This window comes from Astatotilapia calliptera, chromosome 14 (assembly GCF_964374335.1).
Source record: "Astatotilapia calliptera chromosome 14, fAstCal68.1, whole genome shotgun sequence".
Classification (NCBI taxonomy): domain Eukaryota; kingdom Metazoa; phylum Chordata; class Actinopteri; order Cichliformes; family Cichlidae; genus Astatotilapia; species Astatotilapia calliptera.
Window position 1 is genome coordinate 12,941,825 of NC_137435.1, and position 13,176 is coordinate 12,955,000.

Below are 13,176 nucleotides of genomic sequence, written 5' to 3' on the forward strand. Positions count from 1 at the left end.
TCCCGAGAACAGTTGAGGTTTTCAGGCAATATTTGGAAAGCATGCGGCAGTCAAATCAATTTCATGAACTCTGATGAGATCATTCCTTGGGGTTTTTCAAGAGGCAGCTGGGAAATTTTCAATAAAAAGGGATGATTTGATTTCAGTGGGAGTTTTTGTCATATCTGGAGGCAAATTTTACAACACTACTCCACTACATTTCTGTGCCACGCGGATTTTTCCTACCTGATAGATCCTGTTTAGATGTGCCTGTAGGAAAAAAATGTAGCGCATGTAATGGACTGGCTCAAGAATTTCTCTATGAGCTAGAAGCATTAGGCTCAAGCATTTTCCTCCTCATTACCTCCCAACTGTAGCAACACACCAAGGCCTTGGAGAGTCAGGCCAGGTGGGACATAGATGTATGAGAATACAAATCAAGTATTCACTGCTTTTGATGGTTTGCACATGGAGTAATGCAGAAGACCCCAGAGAACAAACTGGAGTATCAGGATGTAATGGAGGGTAAGAAGCTGGCTCTTGACCAGTGCAGAGCCAAAACAAATTTAAAAGATGGCAGCAGAGTATAGACAAATAACAATTTCATATAAATCAAAATAACTTTTCAATCACTGGCATGAGAAGAATAATGGAAATAGTGATTGAAAGTGCTAAACAAACACTTGAACGTTCAAGTGCTCGTTCAAGCAAATACAATAGAAAACGGGCAAAGTTTAATTATCGTGACTTTTCTGGGAATGTTATAATTAGGTTTCTGTTGCTGATCTTCGTGGCATTTGAGAAATCTCAAGTCAAATCTGAATCTACTCCATATTACTGACTGACTATAATTGAGCTAATTACAGGAGATCCACTGGGCCATCTCAAAGGAACTGCTAATTTAGGGTAAATAATTAGCAGTGCATAAACCTTGTTGGGGGCATTCTGCAATGAAACTGCAAGCTGAGTCCCCCACCTGCAAGTAATCAATATACCACTTCAGTTTAGGTTAAAGATATTCAATTCCTCTCCTCGAGACACCGGTGTCCTGCAGGTTTGTGTTGCTCCCTTGTGGGTACGACCTAAGTGTGTCCCAATTTCACATCACCCACAATAAGGTATAGTAAAAAAACAATGTACTTTTTCCATTTTGTACACAGAGGAACAGATGCATTAAAAGATAAAGATAAAATTGCAAACTGTAAAGGAAATAGGTGTCTTCGGGCATTATCGTTTTTCTTATTAGTTTTATTCATCGCTAATTTTTTGTTATGTCATTTTCTCTTAATAACATAGGAAAAACTTTAAAAAAAATAGGGGTTAGAATATATTTATAGTATGCAACTGGGACACAGACTATATCAAACTACTTTGCACCAGGTGCAGTTCATTAACTCCAGAAGGAAAAATGCATACAGGCACTCACGGACCAGGATCGAGTGCCTAGGATACATAAGTATCTTGCTACTACTGTTCACTCGCCTCCCTGTAATCATTTTACCTGCTCTCCTTCTGTGAAGACATGACCTCCGTAGCTCCAGGTAATGGTGGGAGTTGGGTCCCCCGACGCCTCGCAAGTCAGGGTTACCTGTTCTTCCATCTCGGTAGCAGTCTGGTTTATGATGTATGTGATGTTAGGTTTGACTGTAAAACAAAAACCCAACGTCATCACACCTGCTCCATATAACAAGGCAGCCAGGTGTTACAGCCGCACGAGTATTATAAGCACAAGAGAAACTCTAGATTTGAAATGAGTTCAAAGAGGGGATGAGGATCAGTAGTTGACAGGTAAGGGGGATTTTTATGGCAGTAAACCTGTATTTAAGCTTTCCCAGTCCCAGCAGCAGTTACGCTGTGATAACCATGTGTGCCTCCAAACGTAATTTGTGTAATAACTTATTTAGCCTATCTCAAAGGAGCCGGCTTTCATTTTTGTTTACATTGGAGACAACTGTCAAGTTACACTACACTCGAGTTAACCTGAAAGCGCAGCGGGGTGCTGCAACGGTGACATGAGCCGAGCAAACGGAAGTGCTGTTTACGAATCAGTTGAGCATTACTTCGTGTTCCCATCTTTTCTATTCCGCTCCAAAAAGGATGAATGCATGGATTATGCAATATGCTGAAAAAGCGCAGCCCCAGACAGGATCGTAAATATAATTTGTAACCTGCCGCCTAAGAAAACAACTGCGACTTGGTTTTAACTGCTATGATCTCAACTGATAATTATTAAATGAACAAAGAAGCAGCGTTTAAGAACTTGTACTTACAGCCACGACTGTCAAAAGGCAGTCAGCACGATTCTGATCATAGCTTTTTAAATAGACTGCATGAGCTATTTAAAGCCTGATCCATTCCAATACTTTATCATAAAAACATTAGGTACATGGGTTTTACATTCAGAAATGTTAAGGAGCTATTTGCTAGGCTAATATCATTCTATGTATTCCAATTTCCAAAGGCTCGTAAAACTGATTTTCTAAGATTCTTAGTTTAAGCTTTTATGTCACATAAAAGCATACCCTAAAGTTAGACTGGTTTTGGTAATTTAGTATAGGTACACTTCAGTTTTATATTAAACAGCTGATATAAAAAGGAGCCCAAGAAGGGTGTTGTTTTCGGGTGGAGAACATGGGTGAAAGGACAGGCTTGGGGCTCTGGTGGAATCAGTGCATAAGTAGCCATGACCAATATCTGCCTGAAGACTAATGTTGAGAGTAGTTAGTAAATTGGATTGGGTAGCTTGCCCTCTATTGCTTGTATTTCACCCTTGCACCTGTTCTGGCACACGTATTAGTGTTCATCTGTGGATTTACAGCTTTACAAATAACATGTCTAGCATTTTAAAAGGACGGCTGATGCCAGGTGGATGAAAGAGAGACAGAGGCCAGCTTTTATAGGCTGTAAGACCCAGATTAGTTGTATTAGCTGATGACCCAGCCCCCAACCTCCCAAGGCTAGCGCAGTGGTTGAATAGTTAAAATAATTAATTTATATGCAATTGCTTTTTCTAAGGTTGACAAAAGATACGATAGAGAATTTAAGATGAAACTACACTATCTCTAAAGATATAAACCAAAGAATGTCAGGTCAAAGTCAGCCTCATTGTCAAAAACCATATGTACAGATCATACACAGGAATTTGAAACTGCATTGCTCCCACGCCTCTTAATGTTACACTAAAACAACATAAAAGATAAAAAGATGTATTGTTGCATCAACTTTTAATTTTTACCTTTATTAGCATTGCTGCATACTTTAAATAAAATTGACGAATGAGAATCCTAAGAGCTGGGAATACAGAAATTCCCAAAAGGAGGTTGTAAATTTCCCTGTGCACACGTTTTTTAAAGAACTGAAAGAAATCTTTATACATGTTAGCAAGAAATGAATGAGATGGAAATCACAGTGCGATGATCTGTGCCATTTGTCAAGCAGGTTGTTTTTTGTGAACACTCAGTGTTTCAACATGATCTCATTTCTTTTCACTAAGGATGGTCTACTGTATCTTCAGCTAAGCACTGAAGCATCTGTCCTTAGTATATAGAGAACCTGACTAGTCCTCCTTGTGGCTAACACAATGCTTCCAGGGATCTACTCTAGAAGCCAGGTTTGGAAAAAACTGAGCCTGTTAACGAAGAGATGAGGGAAACGTTGGCTTTTCTGTTCTAGAAAAGAAAAAATCGACTGTGACCCAGTAACAGACACCATGAATCTAACCTGCTCACTGACAAGTTTTCTTCCACAAACTTTGAGATTCCCTCTGATTTCTCCCTCCCACTACATCTGAACTAGCTGACTGACACTTAATCTCATTTCCTCATTCAGTCACTTTTAAAGAGCATACCAGAACAGACTGCAGCTCTGCAGTCTTTTCTTAGTATTTAGGGCATTTATCTTTTTACAAATATTTAAATCCCAGTTCATCAGTTCATTATTTTCTGTGTGTAAAATGCACAGATTTATAATCGGTGATTTATTATCAGCTTAGAATAAAATCTATGGTTACATCTTTCAAACTCTGTGACTCTGTGGACATTAAGGCAGCTGTCAGGTTGTCAGTCAATTCCCCTGCACTAAAACGTTTACTGTATGTTACTGCAGCAATCATACTTTAAATAAACCGTATTTGTATAAAGCTTTAGACACATAATATACTGATCATTCATCAATCATTTGTCACAGTGTAATCTATCTCACTGATGAAAAGATGTCTGTCATAGAGATGATGTGAATATTTGAGTGAAAATGAGCCTGAAATGACTTTAACACTGAACTAAATGCAGTTTAAAGGAACATTTTAAAGGCTACTGACATACTGATTGTATTCTGATTACAATTCATGCTGAAATATGTTGACATGTTGAAATGCAGTCATTAAATTCTGTCAAGAAATATACTGAAGGGTACAAAGTCTGAACATAACTGACAAATTTATCACTAAAAGCACACTTAGTGTGTCTAACTAATATCCGATCCGCAAGAAAACAAATTCTTATATGTTTGATTCATATGTTTGTCGTCAATTTCTGCCACCTGCTTTTGTCCCCGTCAGGTTACGGCTGAATAATTAGATTTACTAGATAATTAATTTCTGATGTAAATACTGGGTTGGATTCCAGCTTCATCTAATAAAAAATCAAGTTATTTAAGTTCAAGGTAATTAAAATGACTTTTTTTTTTTTTGTCCCGCACCTGTTTTTCTGTTTTTGTTGTTTTAAGATGAATGGCACGGTCTACATTGAAACACATTCATAATTCTTGGTCCAGTGGATTAAAATGGAGGCTCTGCTCTTTGTTTACCCATTGTAAATGGTAAATCTTGGTATTGGAGCATCACTGACGATGGCTTACTAAAATATACTCACAACTGATCCAGACACATTACTAAATACAATGTTTTGATGGATCATCCAGGTGAGGAAGACTGTTTACCTGGACGTTCTCCCACTGAAAACGCTACGTCCAGATGAACAAATCAACTTTTTGGGGTTACTACATACAACTTCCTCCAAGAAAGATCCTGTGCCACCACAGAAAACGCAGGATTGTAGCTTTTGCTAAACGGAAGTAAAGAAACCAGAGCTTTGTGGAAATATTTCACAAAATAATGTCTTAAATGATGGCAACATACAACAGTCATTTACTAACTCTAAAGAATAGAGCTATTGCCACTTCTCTTGATTTGAAAACTAAACTCCCTCGGCTAGTTCACTGATAAGGTACCAAAAGACTGGCACTGATACTATAATTGGGCTTTAAATTATGGTCACTTTGAAGTGACAAGAAAACCTAGTGGGCAAAAACAAAGGGGGAAAAAAGGAGTTTAGAGATTTCAGCTGAGCTCATCCCACTTGGCTTGCTCTCTAAATCCTTAGGCTCCATCCCAACATGAAACAATCACAACCCACACCGACACACCGTATTTTGAATGCCTAAGAAAACAGACACAAAACCGTACTATTGTTCTTCTCCCACCTACATACACATATACCTCATTCCCACACACTTGGAGCATTTTATAATTCCACTTTCGTTCATGTAAATACACAAAACAATCTGTCTTACCAAACACTTTCAGACTGAGTTCCTTTTCAGTTTCTCCAGCCTTGTTCTTGGCAATGCAGGTGTACTCTCCTTCATCCAGTTTGGTAACATCCATTATCGTCATTTCTGAGCCATCTTCATTAAAGCTGTACTTCTCTCCTGCCTCAAGGTTCACTTCGTTCCTGTAGAAAAGGCGAGTGTTAAACCCTGTATCCATTTATCCACACAAATTTAAGCACTCTTCTTCAGCTGCAACATTTTCAGAGATTTACTTTTACCAGGATTTCAAATTTCATCATCCTTCCATCTAAAGAAAATCTAGTTATGTACATCTATAGACAGACCAATAGTAGTTTCATGATCACCAAATTACAAAGTGAAATTCCAATGTTAAAAAAGCATAATATTGTTTGGCATTCTTTGGCACTCCTTTTGACATTTGTTGTTTACATTCAATTCTACAAAAACATCTCATTTATTTTTATTCCAGCCTCGTAGAGTATAAATTATTACAAAAAAAGGCCAACTTTTGGCTCTTGAATTGTCTGCTCTTTGTGACCCTGGATCTAAGTTTTGTGCCGAGTTAACAGATGAACAGGAACAGTTTAACAAAGCAGAAGCCTATCAATGGCTCTGAATGGAGCCATTGATAGGCACAGAATAATGTGGCTATTGTTGTCATGCTAGTCTTCATGTTTCACTGTTTACATGCTCCTTTGATATCCTGTGATTAAGTATCCTACTGCAATGAATAAATCAGTTAGTAGAGTATCCCAAATAACCTAGAGTGCCCTGCATGCACATAATAGTTACTTTGACCTGTAGGCTGGTCTGAGGTAGTGCACAGAGCCAGTAGCATTCCTGTCACATTACTGTATAGATATTTTCATGGAGACTGGGTTTGACTATTCAGATAACTGCATGCTAAAGTCTTTAGACAAGTACTGGATGGGAAACTCAATCCAATAAAGCATTATCATATAGCTTTTCTCTGAAAGCAAGGCACCCAGCAGCCTATATTTAGTGGGCTATTCGAACTACAGGTTAGTGATAGGGGAAGGGTTGAAAAGTTTGCAGTTGCCACTTCTAACACATTATACAAATTATACTGGAAATTAGTCATTTTTTGTTAAAAAAGATCAATGGAAAAAAATATGTTCACTTATTTTCAAGATGATACAAGCTGATATTTGGTCAGTACACATACAAACTATGCAGCTCATTATTTTTGATTAGCCCTGCCTCATTAGTCTGTTGCTGCCAGCTTTTATCTCTCCTGACGCCACGTGTAAGTCATTTGTGGTGTTTACAACAATTGCCTTTACAGAGCCGACACCCGCGATTTTAACGAAATGGTTCTATGAATTGAAATGTTGGTCTGGCAGTTGGTTATTCCCGCATTCACTGCAGTTCAGACAGAAATATGTATTTGATTGCTGTTAAAAATGTACTTTTGTTCAGAATGAAATGCGTCAATAATTATTAAAAGAATTACCATAGATTTTTTTTTTTTACATGCACGTATGTAACCCCCCAGAATTAACCGTAATAACTTGCTACATGTAAAACTGATGACACTTCCATAATTATCAACTTTGCTTTTTGTTTAATGTTTATTAGCTGATGTTAGCACAGCATCCAAGGGTGTCGATGTGGACATTTGTCAGCATTTAGCTCAAAAATCTGATGTAGCTGCTTATGCTATTAGGTAAGTTCGGCAATTATATAAAATTAAACTCGATTAACTGATTTGTTTAAACTTTAACAGGGTTTAAATTAACTAACTAACTAACTTAAGAAAATAAGTCATCTTTACAAGTCATCCTACACTTGCCTGCCACTTTGTTAGGTACATCTGTTCAACTGTTCATTAGTACAACTATCCAAATAGTCAATCACTGGCTCCAGCGCACTACATTTAAGCATACAGACTTCAACAAGATTAAACAACTTAAACTGAACTCAGAATGGTGAAGAAAGGTGATTTAAGTGACTCCAAATGTGGCACGGTTGTTGGTATTAACCAGGCTGGTGTGACTATTTCAGAAACTGCTGATCTGGGATTTTCCCCCTCAACCAACTCTAGGGTTTACAAACAATGCTCCGAAAAAAAGAAAATATCCAGTGAGTGGGAGTTCGTTGGGCGAAAGTGCCTTGTTGACGGCAGAGAAGAATGGTCGGACTGCTTCAAGCTGACAGAAAGGTAAGAGTAATCCAATTAAAAAGACAGAGGCAATAAATGCAGCAAGTGATGAGCCACAGCAGCAGAAGGCCGCACCGGGTGTCACTCCGGCCAGCTAAGAACAGGACACTAGAATAGAAGATTGCCAAAATGTCGACTGGTCTGATGAGCCTTATTTATTGCTTCAGCATTAAGATGGTAGAGCCACAAATTGATGTAAACAACACAAAACATGAATCCTTCCTGAAATGTTTAGGCTGATGGTGATGATCTAATAGATGTGGGTAATATTTACTTGGCTGCTTAGTACCAGATGAGTATTATTTAAAAACCTCAAACTACCTGAATAGCTGACAATGTCCATCCCTTTATGACCACAGTGTACCCAACCTCTAATGTCTGCTTCCTACAGAATAACACCATGTCACAAAGCTCTGATCATCTCAAACTGTTGTTGTTGGGTTTTTTGAAAATGACAATGAGTTCACTGTGCCAAAATGTCCTCTAGAATTTAATTCAACAGAACACCTTCAGGATGTGATGGAATGAGAGATTCACATCATAAATGTACAGCTGACACAATTTGCAGCAACTGTGTGACCCCATCATGTCAGTATGGACCAAAACTGAGCTCTGAAGGCAAAAAGTGATCTACGAGTATAAATCACATCAATGTACAAAGATGCAAATGCCAAAAAACAACAATGATAATAACAAAAAGGTATTTACTGTACTTGGTTTTATTAGGTTTACCTTGTCCAGGTCACCATGGGTTCAGGATAACCATCAACAGCACAAGTCAGGATAGCCGGCTGCAAAACGTCTGCTGTAGCATTTACCTCTGACTGCCATATCCTGATTGTCGGGAGCACTAAGGTACAAAGGGAAAAATAAAATAGGCAGACACATATGCAGAATATAGTATAGCTCTAGATATAAAGAGTGCAAGTGCAAGAGAGAGCAAGTGAGAGGAAAACCAGAAACAGAAGCAGCGACAAATTCAAAATACTTATTTTAGACACACTCATTTGCTAGGCTCAGAAGTTACAGGAAACAGACTTCATTAGCATGAAACATCTTTGATACACGGTTGCTCTGGGCAACTGTTTCCACATTGATGTTGAGCCTGGTCGCCTCTAAGGATCTACAGCTTATTTAAGCATCACGGGACACCTGCCACACACAAAATATTCAGACAAGAACAAAAAGGAAGAGGAAAAAGCGTGAGGGGACGAGAGGGTCGCTAACCATTCACAACGACCTTGATGACACGCAGATCAATCTCGCCGCGCGCCATCAGGCGACCCTCGCAGGTATACAAGCCCTCATCCGTCTTCTTTATGCCACGGATTTGAAGGTGATTGTTGTTCAGTACTTTAAACCGAACTGGAAGGAAGCAAAAGGTAATACATCTTCAGGTATGCATATTTGGCAAGTTAATAACAGCAGTAAATGCTACATGATAAACAGCTGTTAGCAAAGAAGTGAGTAAGGCATCAAAAAAGAAAACTATCTGAATCAACTCAGCTATAAAGACTTTGTTTAACTTAAACATTTTAACACTAACATCTTAGTCACTGAAATGTTTGGTGACAAAAACTGGAATGTCATTTTATTGCTCATTTGATATTACCTTAACTATCAAATTTGAGGCCATATATCCAACAATCATTTTACGAGCTCCAGAAAAACAGAAGAGAATCTAAGCAAAGCCCACATGAACTCCTTCAGTCTGGGATAAAATGTGAACCGAATAAATGTAGTCACATAATAATCAAAAATACTATTGCAACCCACACATAAGCGCATGTTATTATTTTTCAGTGAGCAATAACACTGCCGTACACATTATTATACTGCTCAGTGTCAAGGGTGAATAACAGAGAGTCAATTGTATTTTCAAATTCAAAATCAAATTAATTTTTCCCTTTCAAAGCACAGGGTGAATCCCGGAGAAGAATGGCAACAAAAGCAGTGGATGACTCATTTTATGACTCAAACACCAGGATCTGTATATGCATATATATATATATATATATATATATATATATATATAAAAAATATTTCGTTGGCTGTGTGTTTTTGTTTATGTAGTGCATTTTTACTACAGTTTCCATTTTGCCTTATAATCTGTTTTTGTTTTAATTTGGCTGTTAACATAAGTGCAACACTACAATATCACCGAGTTACATCTTGATAATGTTGCGGACATCTCACATTTTGATTCACCAAACTGCAGCCATCAACATAATCTCGTGGCTAACAAACAAAATAAACAATAAAAAAGCAAGCTATAACATCCTGAGAAGTAATGGTCAGTATGGCTGAAATCCTCTTATTCCCTGCTCATTAATTCTGAAATTTGTTCACCTTGTTGTTCTGTGTTATAATCAACTGAAAACAAACTGAAATATAAATTCTGCATTGTTCATAAACTTACCATCTTTTTCCATCTGTATTTTCGCTCCTTTATATTTCCAGAGGACAGTGGGTGGAGGTGAACTAACAACATCACAAACAATGTTGGCATTGTCTCCTTCAGTAAACTCTTGGGGTGAGGGTGCGTTTTGAAAGGTGATTTTTTCTGGAATAAAAAAAGAAAAGCACTATATTCACTCAGTGACATAACGAGGTTCATTAAAGCTTTCACTCTCTATGATTGCCCTGCTATGGCACTATGTTTTAGTAAAACACTATCTTTAAAAGTAGTGCTGTCTATGCTAATAAATCACAACTGAAAATGATCAAACTGAAGGAATGCTTAACATTTTTTACCAAAAATCTCATTCATTTTATTATCACCCTAAACAAGCTCCCCTGGCTCAAGTTACCAGAACTGAAGCAATATCTAGCCAAGCCATTTCTAAAATTGACTGGTTAATGGAATTTGCTGGAAGCTTTTTAGAAAGAAGCAGAACTGCTACCTGACAGACTTCAGCAGGACACAAGTGACAGAATTGGATTCCGAACTGGAAAGCTATAGAGCTATCTCATCAAGGCTTAACATATGAAGCCATTTAGCTGTAATGCGCAGCTCATTTCTTGAAATGGTCGGTAAAAGTTTAAATGTAAAGTCTGCTCCTGTTAAACTGGCCGTCTGCATGGGGCAAAAGCAGTTATAGGTTATCTCTTATATGGCTTGCAAGCTGTAGCACTGAACTAACTATGCAAACTGCTGCTGGTACTGTACAAATGTTCATTCACAGGAAGTTGTGATGTTTTGTACACTTCTGTGCACAACATTGTGCATTGCTGTTAATATGGGTGACCACTTCTAATAACATCCTGAAACAGGCCCTGAAATAACAGAAAAGTTCTGTTTGGAAAATAATTTCATCTCTGACGGACAATTGCTGATGCTTGGCATTCATGGAAAATAAAATCCATTACTCACAAGAACTGCACAACAGACAGGATCATTAAGCAGCCTTCTAATGGTCTTCCGACCGTTTATTGAACTGATGAAAAATCCATCCTCACTTGAAAAGAAAGAATAATGTGTTGCCCTTGAGCAGTCAATAAAATACTATGAGTTCAATGAGCAGGATTCTTTTTCTTCTGTGTTCACACCACTCAGTAATTTGGAGTGTGTACCGTATACTGTGGGGTGGGGCGGTGGGGGGAAACTTACGGAAGATCTTCACTTTGACTGTCGACTCCGCTTGCTGGTCTCCATTGGTAGCGACACACTTGTATGTCCCAGCACTTTCCGTCCCGGCTTTATACAGCGTGAGGGTGGAAGATGACTCATCGTTACGGGTTACTGTTGTGTCTTGTCTGTTCGGCTCTATCCTGTCCCCGCTTGGTCCAAACCAGTCTATGTGCTTGGCAACGCCTACAACTAAGACAACAGACAGAACAGAGCAGTACATAAGAAACAGGTATCTATAGGGTAACACATTTCAAATCAGAGAAGTCAGCCACTGCCCACAGACTGTACATTGTAGGTGGTTCATGCTCCTGCAAGGAATGAAGCGTGTGGTTTATGCATTTTAGCTGTGTCTAGTAACTAAGACATCAGAAAATGTTATATGTTTTCAAGGTTTGATGCTAAACAAACAAACCAAAAACAAAAGGACACTTAATCTCATCATTCATTGATGACTGATTGATGAATGTATGATACACATTCAAGTAACCGGAAAACCACTTAACATAAAATATGAAGGGGGGTGTAGTTGTCCACTTTAATCCTTAAGAAGAGGAAGTGTGGCTGATCAAGCAATACTGTGTATTCGTACCACAAACATCCATGCATATTTATCCATACACCTAACACATGGATAAATATGAACTGATTCCAACAGAAACACAGACCTCTGCTATGTTTTGTCTAGTTTAACCACTTTAAACTCATTTTTTGCAAAACAGTCTAAAAAGTGGGTGAACTGTTAAGGTGCAGTTTATTAAAAAAGTTTAAAATATATATAACTTGGAACATTTTGATAAACTTACCTTCACACACAAAGAATTTGGACTCTCCAAGACTAATCTCACCGTGGGTTGGTGTGATCTGTACTTCCAATGAAACTGCAGCAGAAAAACAAACATACAATACAAAATTAGAATCAACCCACTAAGTGAAGCGCTGATTAAGAATGCTTAACAATGTTTCAACACTGAGATGGAACAATTATTAAAACAGGAAACAGGCTAATTAGATGCGCAAATGTCTGCATATCAATGTGTTCCATCTATATGCAAAGGCAAAAGCAATCACCTGCAGGCAATCAGAAATACGACTGTGGGGTTCTTTAAAAATATATTTTAAGGTCTTCGATTTGCTCACGTTAAGAGCAGCACTTGAGTGTATATCTTACTTCCTCCAGAACCGAGAGTGTACCTTCAATAGCACTTTTAATTTCTACTGGAAAGGATCCAAAGACTTGCTGGAGCCAGCATCTATCTACACTTTACTGCACTTTAAGGAATATGCTTCAGTTTTCTGCCACATAAACCTGATATTATCTTTGTACATTCGTCCATATTTTTTTTTACCGAAACTTAAAATGCAGTACAAACAATAAAATCAATCAACATGCACATTCAGAAAACAACAACAATGCCAATTTTGGCCCTAGCAGACATGTCACCAAAAATATGGACATTTCCTATGCCTCTGTTTCCTACAGTCCTCCTGTCCTATCAAGAGAAATAACATCAACACAGCAATGCAAATATTCCGCTAAAATTCAGCAGCTGGAACCAGTGCTGTGCTCCCAGTGTACCTTGAGACGAATTATTTTTAAAAGACTATTTAATTTTTAGAAATGACATCATCTGGCAAGATGAATGTAATGCCTCTCAGTGATAGCCTGCACTTCATCAAAGATTGTCAGATAATACAAATCTCTTTTTCATCCAAAGAGAATGATGCCTTGAAACATTTTGTACTTAATTAGAACAAAGTGTGACTTGCTTCCTGCAGAACCTCCCAAGGGGGCACTCAGGGTTCCAGTGGATGATTA

General features: G+C 38.1%; 1 protein-coding gene across 10 annotated transcripts in view; it reads right to left on the bottom strand.

The window, feature by feature from the left end:
• ncam1b (neural cell adhesion molecule 1b) overlaps nucleotides 1-13,176 on the bottom strand; it is an 80,928-nt gene that overhangs the window by 28,090 nt on the left and 39,662 nt on the right. For 7 of the 10 annotated variants that reach the window (XM_080288859.1, XM_026193419.2, XM_080288861.1 and 4 more), the window contains 8 exons: nucleotides 12,164-12,238; nucleotides 11,340-11,549; nucleotides 10,149-10,292; nucleotides 8,957-9,094; nucleotides 8,462-8,579; nucleotides 5,548-5,708; nucleotides 1,481-1,623; nucleotides 226-249 (listed from right to left, as the gene is read on the bottom strand). In XM_080288859.1, the coding sequence (XP_080144985.1) occupies nucleotides 226-249; nucleotides 1,481-1,623; nucleotides 5,548-5,708; nucleotides 8,462-8,579; nucleotides 8,957-9,094; nucleotides 10,149-10,292; nucleotides 11,340-11,549; nucleotides 12,164-12,238 (1,013 nt within the window). The remainder of the gene's footprint in view (nucleotides 1-225; nucleotides 250-1,480; nucleotides 1,624-5,547; nucleotides 5,709-8,461; nucleotides 8,580-8,956; nucleotides 9,095-10,148; nucleotides 10,293-11,339; nucleotides 11,550-12,163; nucleotides 12,239-13,176) is intronic. The other 3 variants (XM_026193421.2, XM_080288863.1, XM_026193432.2) reach the window with 1 other exon arrangement.